The 17,387-nt window shown below is 38.6% G+C and overlaps 1 protein-coding gene across 1 annotated transcript in view; it reads right to left on the bottom strand.

Annotated features, from left to right (window-relative positions):
- Positions 1-17,387, bottom strand: part of grid2 (glutamate receptor, ionotropic, delta 2) — a 432,197-nt gene that overhangs the window by 84,254 nt on the left and 330,556 nt on the right. Inside the window, 3 exon segments of the mRNA XM_029439497.1 lie at positions 1,804-2,116; positions 6,019-6,216; positions 11,242-11,343. Coding sequence (XP_029295357.1) covers positions 1,804-2,116; positions 6,019-6,216; positions 11,242-11,343 — 613 coding nt within the window.

Genomic DNA, 17,387 nt, shown 5'->3' with positions numbered 1-17,387 from the left:
AAGGACAAAAGGGAGACACATTATGTTCTTAAGTATAAGAAAGGGAAGAGGATAGCAAAAAATAGGCAAAGGAGAGAGGAGGAATAAAAGAAAAGAAAAGGGTTGAGAGAAAAAAGTCTGATCCATCTGCTCCTCCCTCTTTCTTCCTGTCTCCATATTTTCCTCTCACAGTCAAAGTGACACAGCCCAAAGCAAAGTTCTGGCGTCATGTTTGACTATTCCAATAAATGATTTCTGGGATGAAAATAAACCACATTCCAGGTGACTTTTAAAGCTAGTGAAGGTCAGCCCACTTAGCCTTGCGGCCCCGTAGTCTGTTCATGCTCAGTTAATTTTCTGAGAGAGATTTCTGGCTAGCTAAATCGGAAACAAATTATCTGTGGCTAAAGCACAGCTCTTCTCACATGAACAAGGAGCACCTGATGCCACTCATAAACACACACACACACACACACACACACACACACACACACACACACACACACACACACACACACACACACACACACACACACAATGGACAAACCGATTCTTGAAAAATGAAATCCTTTCGCTCTCTCTCCTTTTTCTCCCTAATGATACCATGACTAAAGTGTTAATTACGGCTAAAAAGAGAAACGATTACGAATATCAAACAGCAATTAGCATGTATCATCATCATTACCACCATTAACTGCAGCACAAGATGGAGGATTATTTACCAAACAGTGGAATGCTCATCAGTTGCTTATTGAGGGCCTGAAAGATTTCACAGGAAGTATTAGAAGAAAGAAAATCTTCCTAAAATTTGCATAATTAATGTAGTTTAAAAAATGTACTATTGCAAGTCCTGGAGCATTATAGTGAGAGCACAGTGTGCTCATTAGAAAATAGAAGTTATTTATGTATTATGCTGCAAACCGCACACACACCTGCACGGACACAAACACAAGAATTAGCCTTTGAAAATGAAAATATTTAGTGTCTCTCTTTTATAATATACTCAATAGATACCAGTTGGAAAACAGGCACAATGCCCATTTGTGTGATTTTATTTCCCCCTTATTCCCATTGCCCTCTCCTGTCCCTGTCATGGCTCTATTCCTGCACTGATGACATTTAAATCCTTCCCTAGGAGTCAATTGTCTAATCTCCATACCTGAGCACGGCCCAATGGTTTCTGGAAAATCTTTGGGTAAAAAAACAGGATGGGGTCATTATCCCCCACTCAATCCATGTGGAACAAAACCTCTCCTCCCTTTTGTTCTCATTTTACTATTGTGCTCAAACACAAAAGGTCAATCCACACTTATGACACCCAGAGGCCAACTATTATCAGATTTTTGACATTATATTATTATGGCAATCACATCCTTTCTTCTATCCTTCCCTCCTCTCCCAGTATCCCTCTATCTTTTACCTTTGAGATGGACCCTGCAAGTATGTTGTTTAAGAACATTTCCCTTAGGCAAAATATTAAACAACAACACTACTGTGCACCTTCTGGTTGCCAGCTGGGATAATAATCATAAACTATGAAAATATACAAAATGATTCTGGGAACCCTCAGAATTATAGGTCTTGACTTACTTCTATAATTGGCTACAAAACAGCACACTTCACGCATTTCATAACTGACCAAGCCATTGTAAGTTAAAGATCACTGTAGGTTATCCTATGGTAAGTGATGCGGCGAGTAAATAACCCTGTTTCCTATTCCTAATGACTATTACATACTACTTTGTGGTTTTGCCTAATCAATAAATAAAAAAACAGCGTGAATTATGTTCATTGTCAATATCTCATGTCCCATTTCTTACTTACCTTGTTGTACAAAGGAGCCGTACACGAACCACATGGAATTGTACAGTGTTGTCGATGACACAGATCCCATGGGTAGCCGGGGAGGGTTGAGCCAGTTGAGCAAGTACACCAGGATGCCAACGAGGAGCACGGTGCCCGCGATGCACGCCCACAGTGACAGGTCGAAGGGCGCCAGGCAGGCAAACATGTCCACAGTGCGTTCGGCCTTGCGCAGCAGAACGCCCACAGAATAATCCATGTAGCGTGTGGTGAAGTCCACAACGCTCTCCCGCTCAGGCGTGATGGTCAGGGCAGAGAGCCCCACATCGGCTCTCTGCAAGAGATAGAGGTGAAGACAGGAGTGTGAAGTATCAACACTGTGAAAATGTGTAGGTGAGGAACACAACTGAAAATGTTTGACTTTTGTAACCATAGATAGGTAAGTGTTTTAAGACATCCCTATGTTTCTTCCTCCCAGTTAAAATATTGCTTTCAAATATTAAAAACACATTTTTATTGTTTTTCTTTGAAAATTAATGCAAAATTTGGCTATTTTCTTACAAAACTTTCAGAGTAAGTGATCGTTCCAAAGAGGCAGAGGAAGATGCTCCTCTTTTATTTTTTAAAGGCAAGAAGGAGATTAAAATATAAATAAAAGTAATTTGTTGAAATAAACTATTAAATATTAAATAAATACACTTATTAAAGATGATTAGGTCAACACAATTAGACCAACATGTCCACAGACACACAGACACACACATACACACACACACACACACACACAGACACACACACACACACACACACACACACACACACACACACACACACACACACACACACAGACACACACACACAGACACACAGACACAAGGTTGGATCAAGGTGCTGCTGGAGATGGATGACTTACTGTTAAGTGTTACTGTATATGATAGAATTTTCCCAAGTCTTCATTACCTCTTAATTTAGGTGATAACCAGAAACTTACGCACACTTGCTCAGTAGTGGAGTGCATTATTGATTTACTAGAAGGCCGTTGGCTATGCCTGGAAACATCATGGCAAATATGTAAATAACATACTTATAATACGGTCTGCTGTGACCTGCACAATATTGCAATGTACCATTGTGTGCTAGTCACTAGTGTAAAATACGTGACCCTCTGCGTTTCATAAGTATGTAAGTATTGTCTTGTAAACCATCCATCATGGAATGGGCATTTTCATGTGCTTTATAATCATTTATTCATTCAAAGCCTTTCTCATGATTTGGAATGCCTGGAATTTTAAGAGACAACAAATGACATCTTTAATTATTTACGTATAAAGACTAAAAGTGAAAAAAAGAAGAAGCCGTCAGTGAGTATGTCTGCCATGAAAAAGAGGCTGGGCTCAGCTTAAATGCATTAACAATAATGGTTAATTAAAATGTCTTCAGTCCCCAGTGCATTGGCTAGCAGTTGTAGACATCTGCTTGTAACATAACAAGGATTCGAGATGCTGTTATGAGTGTATGGATGTATGTTTAAACATTAGTGCCAAACATTGCACATATACAGTATATCATGAACTTGTTAGATAATGAGATTTTATTTACTAAAAAACAACTGACTGTAACAAGTGAGGTGAATTTGTTGGCAAACGCTAAGCCCTCCAGCCACTGCACACACACACAGATAACACACTTACAAACACATACTCGCATACTTACCACAACATATGCCCGTACATACGCACACACAAAACAAACAAACATTTTAATCCACTGATGGCAAAAGAAAAAAAAATCTTCTAATTTCACAGTCGAGTGAGGAAACAAAATGCTTAAATGTGCAGAAATTGTCACTTACACTGCATAAGACGAATATTAGGAGAAGCCCTGCAGGATGCCTGCTGGTCGCGACAACGCAACGATATGCATACAAATGCAAGTGTGTGTGCGTGCATGCGTGTGTGAAAAGAGATGAATGGCAATGCTGACTGCTGTGGTCAGTCAACATGAAAACTTTCAGAGAGCACTCTGGGTAATAATTATCTGGTATAATTGGGTTTTCGGAGAGATAAACTGTGTTGCTGACTGATGGGAGAAACAAAATGTTCAGCCTGTGCTTGTCTGTGTGTACATAAATATGTGTTGTGCTCAAAGCATTTTTTTTTATCATTTTGTGAGCTGTTGCACTGTGTGTGTGTGTGTGTGTGTGTGTGTGTGTGTGTGTGTGTGTGTGTGTGTGTGTGTGTGTGTGTGTGCGGACATGTTTGTCTAATTGTGTTGACCTAATCATCTTTAATAAGTGTATTTATTTAATATTTAATAGTTTATTTCATCCAATTACTTTTGGTTTGGTTGAGGGTACAGAGGCTGAACACACACACAAGGTCATAGGAAGGAGACCCAGTTTTGAAAAAATATCCAAACCTCTGAGAAAACATTGCTAATAATAATAAAAATACACATCCTTGACAGAATGATCAGAATTTGCAGTTGCTTAGTGCAAATCCAGGAGGGTATCATTGGACACACATGCAGATAGGAGCATGCACTCGCACAGACACATACACAGTCACAAATGATAATTGAAGACTAGTTTATTCTTTATTGTATAAATATGTGAGAGCATAGCTGGATGATTATCTTTATTGGATGGATGTTATTTATATTGTTATTGTTTATATCTCAAAGTGTGAGTAACCTGTGCTCTTAATGTTCAAGGGATATCTCTCGAAAAAACAGCACTTGCATTTGGCAAACGTTGCTACATTGACCTTTATCAGCTGAAGGTTGTAACGCTGACCACAACTTGCTGCAACAAGCTGTGTCTAAATCACATACTACATAACAAATGTGACTTTATGTTTTTAAATATTTGTTATGTGTTCTTAACAGAAAAGTGACCAAATAAGGTATACAAAAATATTGTTATGGATCTTTTCAATGTGGTGTTATTAATGAACACAATTAATTATAAAGGATGCAATATATTATGTATTCCTTATTCTGGCACAGTAAGTAGATAAAACAATCCAATGAATAGATTAATTGCTTAGGTGGTTGTAGTAGCTATCATGGATTCATAATAACTTTAGCAAACTCAATTTAAATGGTGAAAAAGTTGTACCTCGCCAAAATATCTCTTTGCCTCTTCTTAGTTCTGGTATTGAATGGGAAAAAGCCCCATTGTGGTTATTACTGCATTGGCCTTGTTGCATCCCATTTTAGCAGTTCATGAATTATTTTGGAGAAAAAAGAATGGCGTGACTGTACGGTGAGCTGAAGGCTTATTGTTGGCTGGCCCCCACATGACAACACTCAATGAATGTTTTAAGGAACCAGGGCCCCAGAGGAACAGTGAGGTCTGAGAAAATAAATTAGCTATTCAAATGTTTCATTGAAGGTCTCCATGTGGTTGCTTAGTATTTGTTTCTGTAGCGAAAGAAAACAACCTCTTTTCTATTCAAAAAAAAAAAAAGGGATAAAGGATGATCATGAGTTAGAATAATATTTTTATACAGATAATGATCCTAAAATGTTGGCTTGATTGTGTAACCTGTACGCTATGGCAGGTAGGTTAAGGTTAAAGTACCATATCCGTATCATCCAACTGTGCAAATGTTTTGTCCTGTACTGTAGACCTGTGTGAAATATACATATATAGTCTCTTGAGAAAAGAAAAGAAAAGAAAGAGAGAAATGTCATTGCCACTTTTCAACTTTTTTCACTGAAGCAGTTCAAGTGCCTTCTAGGAAGTTATTAGAATACTTGAAGATGCTTGACGCTAGTCAAATCATTAGAAATATGCCATATGCCATATGACATCTACGTATCTTTGAGGTCAACCCTTCTCCAGTCCACTTCAGACTACATGCTCCAATAGTTAGTGAATGAATGTCTGAATTTCCCTCTCAAATTCGAAGAAGTTAAAGTCATCCTAATGCAGAATTTGCATTTGAAGTGACATGATTTCTTTAGTGGGAACGCTCTAGTCCTACTTAACATAAGTGATGCCTATGACAGGTGTCTGCTTCCAAGCCTGCCTCTCTTCCTTTTGCATTGGTATATTGTCTGTGCATAAATGAGCAACAAACTCCCATATCCATATTCTCTAGGTTAGAACCTCATTTATCCAACCCAGGTCATTGTACTCTAATATTCCATTATATTGTTCCCATATTTTAAGTGTGTGTTTCTGTGTGCTGTCATGTGTTTGTGAATGTATGTCAATGATTTTCTCCTCACCTTAAAGACCAATTCACCCATCAGTCCGTTCCACTGACCGTCAGGCTGCAAACTTCCGTATTTGTGGTCTGGAGCGACGTAGATCTCGTACTTAAAGCCCAGGTAGCTGGACAGAGCATCCAGGACGTCAATGGAGTAGCCCTGGTACTTCTTCGGTTTTCCCAGAACATTCTCTGACACCATTACAAACGGCTCCTCCTGGAAGGCAAAGATCAATCAGTGTGTCAGTCAAGCAGCCAATCAATACATTCATTCAAGCATTAAATCACCCAATTACTCAAGGGGCCATTATACCACCACAAACGCTCAACTAAAAGCTTGGGAGAACATCTGAGAAAGACGACATTAGACATACAGTATAAAAGGGTCATGTTCAACACACTAATAGTGTAATTGTAATTGTTTACAACTATCTGTTAAACGCCTACAAAATAAAAGCAGATGTTACATTATCACTGTTATCAAAGCTCGGATGGTTGAATACATTTCCTACAAAATCAAAGCCTTTGTTTTAAGACCTGCATGTTTTATATTGGCTCACAGTCTTGTTCTTCTTCCCTTTTACTGACACATTGCTCCCCTTGAAAGCTTACCCCCAACTCTCAATATACATATCCATTCTATATATTTGGGTGCAAATGGGATTTGTCACCCCTCTGACATGGCCGGGGTGAAATCTCACCCCTGTGGTTAAATATATCTAACATCCCATCTTTGATACAATACGAGACACTAACAGCATTGCACTAAAATAATAGGAAACAGAAGAAAACTAAATGCCATTGGTAGCATCTTTTAATTTGAACCAATATGGTTAAAAAACATTTTGTTCATTTAAAAGTTCAAGATGAAAACAGAGCTTTGACCAGTTATAATTCTGCCTTATGTTGTTGTTGTTAATTTGGATGCTGAAAAACAACACAGCTGCAAAGACATGTGGTACTTAATATCCATCAGCATGTTTAACTTCTTCTTGTTTTTTTGGATTACAGGAGAAAAACAAGATGTACCCCCTCAATTTTGTTTTGGCTTGGCTCCCAAAGTTCCCTACTCAGCTTTATTTTTATTCAAAAAGGGAACCAATCTTAATCATTTATTTAAATATAACATTTTCAAGTGAACTAAAATGTTGAAAATCAATAATCACCCCATGCAGTTCAGCAGATTTGTTTTTTTATTCGTTCATTTTGAAATGCGCTTGGGACAGCTAAACCTGTTGTTTATCGATATCTCCATGGCATCTAAAGGGCATCTTCCTGTTGAGGTTAAATGACATGCTGTTGACTATGCTGACTAACACTGGCAATTAGGTGAACACAGTGCAAGGAGAAACAAGGTATTTTTCAACAAGGAGGACAGGAAGCTGGAAACAAAATGGATGTTTACTTTTATTTACTGTACTTTGATTGATCTGTTTGATAGAGGAGTTTCTCTGCAGCTTCTGTCTGTTTCACTCGCCCCTTTCTCTTTTTCTCTCCTCTTTAATAAATCCCAATTGATGAGTGAAATATTTTAGGCCAATATGTCTCGCAGATATATGAGGGCCTGCATGTTATTGACTGGATACTGGCTGCACATTAAGCACACACACACACACACACACACACACACACACACACACACACACACACACACACACACACACACACACACACACACACACACACACACAGGCTATAAACATTAACTTGGCGGATTCTAATCCTTGCTAGCTGCTGCTGTTCAATAAGCTATTAGTCAGTGAGTGGGCATGCATACCAAGTCCCTCTCTTACCTCAAGCATCCATCCACGAAGGCAGGAACACCCCCCCTCCACACATACACACACACACACACACACACACACAGTACATACTAAATAACGCCCACCCCCCCAAGTACCACTGATACACTGGTACTTCAAACCATTATGAACAAACATGAACATGGTGGAGAAAACAAAGCTCATGCTTCTGTAAAGGGGAACAATAATACAATCAACAATTTTCACTGGCCCAAATACTTCCAAATACACTTTTAAGGTGAATGTTCGCATTGTAAGCTCATTTCTAAAAGGTAAATCATGCATTACAAAGCTATGATGACATTATCCCAATTTAATTGATACTGGTGAACACAGCAGGGAATTTAGATATCAAAGTTTCATAATCCAGCAAACACATGAGGGTGTAAGAATATAATACACACAATTAATTTCCAGCTTAAAGTTGTATGAGCATATTCACTTCTTCTTAATTGCACATTGTATTTCTAAAGGGTATGGACTAAGAATAGAATACGTTTTCAGTTTGGTTTTACTTGATGGTTGATTGATGAAAATGATACAATACAAAATAATTTTTGAGTTTTTGCAATAACTATTCAGCTTGTTGATCATTGATTGCTTCCCAAGTAAACAGGCTCAGTGATACACTGTGAAAACACACACTAACATATAGTTTAAAGAGTTGTTCAAGGTTTGACTTTTGAGAGTTAACAAATCATCTTATCATCTAAACATTTCCAATAGCTCACTGGTTGCTCTGGTTTTGAGCTGCTGGGCTCAATCAATACTCGGTCAATGGTACCCAGACTGAAATCTTGTCACAAAACATTACCTTCTGAAATGTAGTCTGGCTTTGTGACGCCAATCTTTCGCTCTTTTTCTCTCTCTCTCTCTCTGTTGTTATTTTCCAGTCTATTCTTTCCCCCTGCCACTCACCAGCTGTGTGATGTGCACCATTTGGCATCTTTCTACAACTCAACGTTTCCAGATTTCCAAAAACAAATGTCTAGGACACCTCTTCTCTCTCCATCCATCCCTCCATCCCTCCATACAGCGAGGATGGATAATATCACATGTCATCCTTACAATACCTCCCGATATTGCTCCCATCTCTCATTCACCTCATCCCTCCTTTGACTTCCTATCCTCTACTCTAATACCTTTGGTGCAAGTTCATCCCCTGTCTCCTCTTGCCTGGAAGTACCGCATGTGGTCTCAGTGCTGACCAGATGTTTTTGGAGACATGATTGGGTAAAGAAACAGCAATTTTCCACAAAAACTAAGTGATGGCATTTGAAGAGTCCTCTGAGGGAATGCTGGGCACAGCAGTTCATGTGGTGATTTGTAGCAGTGAGAATATCCAAAACACTCTGCGTAATTGGTGTAAAATGTATGTTGTAAAAACCCTGCCAGTCTCTGCAGAAGATTAGATTTCATATTGTTATTCAAATGAATTTTCCCTCAGTCTTTGTTAAAGATGGAGGATATGTTTCAAAAAACAACAGACAAGATATGCAGTACTTTGATATAGAAGGTGCACCACATATTTTTTATCATCTCTGTACTGTCACTATCTAATGAAAGCAAAATAAAATAATGTCATTAAACTGAATGTCTGAAACAATTGTACTTATCCTCTTCCACTCTTTCATTATCTCCAAACATGTGAACTGTAAAAAAACATATTTTACCTTTGGCTGCATATTTGGGCTACAATATACGGTATATTCACAGCTTGCTAATATAAATGTGGAATAGAATCAAATAAATGTGGGTGCACTATCAAAAAATCAAGGAGCAAAGAATAATATGAAAAAATCAGCAAAAGATGAAAACTCAGCTGCTGAGGTGAATCTGATTTAGGGAAGATATGCAAATCAGTGTCTGGTAATTTAAAGGCTGTCTGATTTTGCACTTTTAGCGTTAAAAGAAAATCAACTTTTGATCAACGTTTCAAAGCTTCAAATTAAATTCCCAGTTGCAAAATACCAATTTGGGTCACACTTGTGACATGAATGTATACTCTAATAAGCCCTGTAGAGGACCATGGACACTTCATTATAGTGATGTAGCCATGCCTTGTTAACATCCATTTAATTGTGATGATCAATCAATATAGTCCCAGCCAACCAATAGCATTGATTTGGAGTCATTGGCCCTAATAGTGGCATGATCTCTTCTCCAATCAACAAATCAGTCTGGAAGATAACATTAGAACAAACAGATCCTTTTACAGGTTAATGTTTATGCACGTGTGAGTTCACACAAATGCTTGTTTGTTTCTGTGTGTTACAGGGCGAGAGCCACTCTGCATGGTAGACCATAGCACCTTACACACAGACAACAGTTATATCGGAGCAGAGAAAGCCCAGGGCAAAACAGAACAGTCTGTTCCAAATGTCGTTTTAGAAACCTTCACATCATGCACACACACGCACAATCAAGGATTTGCCCTCTAACCATTCTCACGTAAAACGCAAACAGTACATCTGCGCCGCACCCTGGACATTTCACTCTTTTTCTATGTATTTCTGTCTTTAGGCCCACACAAGGCATCAGTCATCTAGGGTTACAGGCACATGCAAACACACACACACACACACACACACACACACACACACACACACACACACACACAAAATCAGAGTTACAGAATATATATATGTATATATATGTGTGTACATACATTATTGTACACCTATAGGAGTCACCCTTCTACACCAATGATGGGAAATAGGGCGACATTGAAAAACACAATCTATATTATTTTCCCTTTAAGGATGATGAAACTCAAAGACTAGAAAAAAAAAATTGAGAAAGAAAAAAAGGATTGCCACAAAGATGTCTAGCATTATCTCTTTCTTCTCTGCTTCTCACTTCAAAGACGGGATATGAAGAATTTACGGCAGTGAATCCTTAAAGCACTCATGGGATGTACTCAAATCGATGCTGCAGGCGAGACAGAAAGAGCTGTACTCTCACTATCATCAAGACTCCAATGTTCTCTATCATTTAGCTGTCAAATGTCAAAATGGAAGTTAATGAATTCATGATAGTTTGGTCCATTAGCAGTCTCATCTTGTTACATTTTCTTGTGTGTTAGTCTTATGTGACTCATTGCTTTCCTCTTAACACTATGTCTCATAATAAGTTTGTCTGCCATTTTCCTTCCTTCAGAAAAGCTCTCAGTCTGTCGCTCTACATCCACACAGAGACAAAGATGAATGATGGCCAGAAACTAGACAAAAGGACGGATTTACAAAGAGCAAAAGGCTGAAATCTGACATGCCAGCAGTAGTCACAACAGTCCATCTTTCATTCTTCTGAGTGAACAGCAGGACCATTTTTAAACAGGGAACTCTGAAACAGGTCTTTTATGTATGGCCGATTGGAAATCACAGACTGATAAAAAAGAATACATGCACACAGAAGGGAAAACCCAGGTTAGCTCTACTCACCAGAACAGTGACGACTCGTAGCACCACTCCTCTCATGTTATTTTCCAATTTCCTGTCTGTCAGCGTGCCGTTCAAGCCATGAACTGGGTCCCATGTTGCTAGCTGCAATGTGCACAAACACAAACACACACACAATAGTTAGATCCCCAGACATCATGGACACTGGATTGAGTTTATCGAGCCATAAACTCTCGAGTTGAAAAAAGGCAAATGCCATTGAAGCAAATGTACAACATTAACACTGAAAAGATTTTTAAGAAACGATAAAAGTTCATCATGGTAATCAATCAAGAATACTTATTTAGTTTATGTCAGAGCAGAAACAAAGGGAAGTAACCTACATGTAAAACACACATATATATCTACCTAAGTAATACTTTATATTGCATTGTCAAACTATGTATTATGTCCCACTTATGTCAAATTATTGTCAAGAACACACGAGATTTGTCTCTGATGCACTAAGCACTGTTCCTGTGGAAATAATGCTGATTTTATTTTATACAAAGGCACTTTATGAATCTGACCTGTGTCTATCAAATTGCATCGTAAACCTCCAGTATTATTCCCTCGTACCATATTATATATGTCCCAAACCATTTTTTCTTCATCTATGTGCTGCCTTCTGCTTTCAATAAAAGATTGTTTCTAGCTTCAAAGATCAAACTAGTCTGGATTCCCTGTAGAGCGAGAGGTAGGGGAAAATGTCTGTCATCCAAAGACAAACACGCACAATCACACACACGTACTGTGATTGCATGGCTCAATTTGTGTTAAGACGAAAACACAAACACACCGGAGAAGCAGAGGGCATGCCACAGAGGGAAATATGGGATAATCCATTTCTCTAAAGCCTGAAGTTATTGTTGAATGTGCAATTCTCTGCCAATTCTGATCAATTCCCTTTTGGGACCAATACTTACAGAAGAGATTAGCTAAACTGGTTTCTTTTTCATGCACTGCCATTAAGTCAACATTTCACATCCTATTGAAGTATTGTTGACAGAATAGAAAGCAACAGTTTAACTCACTCCTCTGGTGGAGTTCCTTAGTGTATAGGAGCAGGCGTTTGCGTTAGAGGAAACACCTGTACGTACAGTATGACAGCATTGAAGGTGACCAACAGGTAACTGGGAGAAATTTCATTCAATTGCTTTTCACCCCTGTACACGTTTATACTGTAGAAATGTGCCCTACACACACACACACACACACACACACACACACACACACACACACACACACACACACACACACACACACACACACACACACACACACACACACACACACACACAGGTTAGACCACCACAACTGTTCTTACTTACTTTGCCTGATTATACCATCATATCTGTGTAGATGTGCTTAATTTACATTTCCCGTATTACATCCTTAACAGGTGCGACAGCTTTAAGCGTTTTTGTTGGTAGATTACATTCGGTGACCTCGCGTAAATTCAAGCGTAGCTCGGCCAAATTTGAGTATAAATCTAATCAGCCATAACTGATTACACGAGTGTAGATGTGCAGGGCTTTTAAAAGGTCAGGGTATTAATTCCCTTAAAAGGCCCTGCACAGCCATTGTTCACCCACCAGATTATACCTCTTCTCAGGACTCAGGAGTAGGCATGCATAGACGGTTTGATTGACATCTCTCTGACTCTTTACTTCACCTGTTGGGGCGGGAAATATTACACCTTTGTCATTTAAAAAAAAAAATACATCTTTTCCCATTACCTTACATAATTCCCAGCATAGTTACACCCACCTTGTACGTGAGCAGAGGTCTAATCTGTGAAACACCTGTGAGGGTGTGCAGGGAGTTTAACTCTCCAATGTATCTTTATCATTCTTATCATGTCTTACTCTAATTCATTACAACATTCCTGGGATTTATAAAATTGAAATGTACCTATACTCTGCTGCTATGTATGTATGGATGTATGTAACTCATACAGACACAGCCAGGTACATTACATGTTATCCTCCTTTCGGCCTGAGAGGGGAGATGTGGAGCTAGAATCTGAATCTGACTCCTCTTCCACATATTCAAAATATGTGTCTGATATTTTTAGTTTTGTTCTCTATTTTATAACATGCAGGAAACACAGGCATTTGTAATATTTAATTTCTCTGAAGATGAGCCAACTAACCTTTATTTTATAACACAACATTCATAGTGTGTGAATATGCGTATGCACCCTACTATTGACTCACGTATGCTGCATTTAACCCGTTCCATGTTTTCTAAGTGTACATATGTGCTGTGTATATGTGTGTGTAAAATGCAAAAGATAGAAAGGACACACAACAAATAGACACACAGGACACACATGTGAAGGCAGGAGATGACATACAGTAAACCACTTCTAAGGGAGAGATTTGGTGCACAAAGCAGACAAACAAGATACTGATATGTGGTGAGCAGCAATGATGAGAAACTAAAGGGAGAATTTACAGCGCAGTGGCAGTTTTAAGTGCTTGTGAAAATGTGTGATCAGTAAAACATTAGTGGTGCAGCAAAACGGCAACAAGAGAGGCCGATAGCAAAGGGAGGCTTTCATACCAGAACAACATCCATGTACCGTATGCACACATACCATACCCAAAAACTGATGGAGGCACATGTGAGTATGCATGTACACATAACAACATAGTTCATATAACAGAAAGAATGTTGTAGATTGGCAAAAACAAACAAATCACATATATACAAATGATGCAGCAGATGATGCATTGTAAATACATTATTCAGCGTTAATCGTCTACACATAGAGCTGACTAGTTCAATTACATTACATAACTCTGACAGGTGTGAATCTCAACTCTGCTAAGGGGATGACTCTACTCGGGCTCTGTTCAGGTCTGGCATTAACATGCGTACTGGGTTAACCAATCTCAAGTGGACAGCTCTTAAAACGTCAGTTCAGACCTGGCATTAAAATGCGACTCAATATGCTTATGTAATCGGAACTCACTTCCCCGCTCTATATGCAAATAAACACGTACGTCAGGAGTTTAGTTTTTATTAAAGCAAAACGATGACTGGTGTATTAACTCCTCTCACCTCTGCCCCGCCAGGTGTGTGAGTGTGTGTTTGTGCGTGCCCCGTACTCTGTGTGCATAGGGTATTAAAGATCGTGTAATGTTTGGTCGGAACAGGGCTCACCAGGAAACAGATACACACAAAAGGACCTGCTTGTTGTGTGTGAGGCCAATGAACACATAAACACAGTAAGCACACATGCACTAAAAAACTAGCCACACATGCAGGGACATGGATGCAACACACGCACGCATACAATGCTCCTGTGTTGTCTCTTGTTTGTCCTTCAGTAACAAGCGAGTGACAAACGTCATATGAACACTAAGGTTGACATCTAAACAAACGAAAATTCTAACTTTCAGTACTGTACACAGAGATAATGGTAAATAAACCAAAAAGAAAAAGATGTACTGTATTGCAAATATCTGTTCCCGATCAAACTTCTTGAGTGGGACTAGGAGAATAGTTTTTTAATGAAAAGTGAAAACAGGTGTAGATCAATAAAGCAAGACAAACGTGTGCTCCCCTCTCAGCCAATTTTGGTTGTTTGCTTTGTGAAATCCTGACCCTTGTCTTTTGATAGTGCGGCTTTTTTGGAGTAAAGCCCTGTGGAAAAAGTAATGAACAGTGAAATGTACAATAAGCAAGTGAACCTTGGCAAACACACCTGTCAAAGCTCATTGTATTCTCGGCTTGTACTGGGCTGTTTACCTAAATGGCACTGAGCCCCAACCCTTATATTTCAAGTCAGTGTGAATGTACATGGATGAGATTTACACATAATGACAGAGTTACAAAATTAAAACAGCGTGGTTATTTATCAGTGTTCCCTGTACTGCCTCTGGAAGACAAGAATTGTCTTCTGCTGTCATTTTACCCTTAAGCAAGGCACTTAATATTGACTCCTCTGGACTGCATTAATAAAACAAGAGTTCCTATAAAAGACTACATTGGAACCATTTATTAGTCAATAAAAACAACCTCAGTTTTAGCTTTCGTTTAGGTGCTAAATCCCTGAACCACAAGTGTTCAAAGTTAGGACTGCAACTTTGCAGCTGTGAAAAGAGAATGTGAAGAAAATTAAAGGAGATTCAGCAATGGCCTGTAATGAAAGTAGTCTGTGCTGCATTTCCCACAGTGTTCACGCATAAATCAATAAGATGAGGAGAAACACATCAATCAACATTGTCAAGCGTTACAGTAATCACAGAGGCTATCAATCAGGGGAAGGCTGGCTTTGGTTGCAACTGTATAGCAAACACACAAATGCAAACACATTATGCATTAAAAGCTAAATTAATTTAACTCCCCAGCTCTCACTATGAATTGACCATGATACATTGTGGATGTTGTATAGTATGATTAAATGACTAATGAGCCAATGCCAGCCACTGAAAGTTGGGTTTTTTAAAGGCCCAATTTCGGGAGTTGAGAACGATGAACGTTATTATCCAAATAGTTTTTTATAAACAACTACTGTACCGTATTAAAGAGTGTCTTCCTGGTTCAGCTGTATTCAACTGCGCATTTATTTGTGGAAGCACACAGATCATTCATGCCAATTTGGATACATTCCCCTTTATTTCACCTGTCAGTTCTAAAGTAATTAGTTCAAAATCACTTTTTAAAAGTCTGGTTGCAACTGTGTACCTCTGCAATAATTGCGATGAATAAAATGCTATTATTGGTAGGAATATAGACACTTGTATTCACCAGACATATTAACATATGTCAATTATTATTCAGCATTACCTTTTCAATGAATGCTGCTGATGGATCTCTGCTTTAATAAACCCCCTCATTCATTCCTCTCAGACAGGTTGTCTATGCTAAATTATTGGACTAACAAAACTTCCACTCTGTATTTATATTGTTTTAATCTTGATACATCAGGAGAGTGCGAAGGCAAATTGCATGTGTGTTTGTGTGTCGACGAGCACATGCGAGTCTGGACCTAAAATGGCAGCCTGGCTCGCAGAGTGGCCCAATGCCTATGCTTATCTCCACAGCTCCAGATAAGGGCTCATTTCCCCCCGACAGTAGGAAATAAATGTGCATTTGTGGGGGTGTGCGCGTGTGCATGTTAAGTGAATGGCTCACTGTGCCTAGACCATTACCATGAAGACTGAGTATTCAAAACACTTCTATTAGCATCTCACAATGCCCCCCCCCTCCTATTTATCTAGCACTATCTCTATTCTCCTTTCTTTGCGTCCCTCTGTTGCTCATTTACTGCTCTCTGTTCAGTATTTCTTTTGTGCTTTTGATAAAAGTTCCCCTTGTTTCTGTAACTCTTTACACATAGGCCTATATCATTGTAACATTATTGTGTCTGCAACATTTGCTTCAATCCCCTAAATCAGACTCACCCACATCCTCTTGTGTGCGTCCAACCAGCACAAACAGTGTTCTACACAAACCTTGAGGACCCATACTTTGGCGTAGCAATTGTATGGCAATAATATGGTTTTAGAATATGGTCATTGGCTAATTCAGCTACATAAAGACTGAGCTGCTGTTGCTAGTTTCTATATTAAAGTACTCAAAGTACTATCATTCACTAAGAAAAGGACTATTACATGTATATCAAGGTCTAAGAGCACCGTATTACAAATAAAATAAAACTCGCTTATAGGAAGTTCTAGTAAAGTAAAATAACTCTCCCAAAGCTAGAGGAATCTGATGAATATTAATGTCTGTAAAGCCATCAAGAAATATATTAAAATGCTTCTGCTATCATCATTAGGGCTCCTTTTTTTGCAGGCAGTAGAATCATCACGACTAATATGATGGCAACAAAGTGAAAAACAATACATGTAGCATTGGCAAATTGTAGCTTTAATGCTTTATGTGGTTCTCATGGGGAATCAATGTTGAATCTGTAAGAACAAACAGATATTCCGCAAACAATATGACATAAATAATTGTTGATTTATTCATATCACTCTCACTAGCAGCAGATGTTGTCATTTTGCAGAAGTGATAAGTGAGAATTTATATATCTCACAGCAGGGCATTTAGTTGTTTCATCACAGCTTGATGTTAGTTCACATTGTTCATTGTTTCCTCCAGTCATTTGTTTTCATTAACTTTATAAAAAA

Source organism: Cottoperca gobio, chromosome 9 (assembly GCF_900634415.1).
Source record: "Cottoperca gobio chromosome 9, fCotGob3.1, whole genome shotgun sequence".
NCBI lineage: Eukaryota > Metazoa > Chordata > Actinopteri > Perciformes > Bovichtidae > Cottoperca > Cottoperca gobio.
Note: the sequence above shows the minus strand (reverse complement) of the source record. Positions and strands in the feature narration are given on the sequence as shown.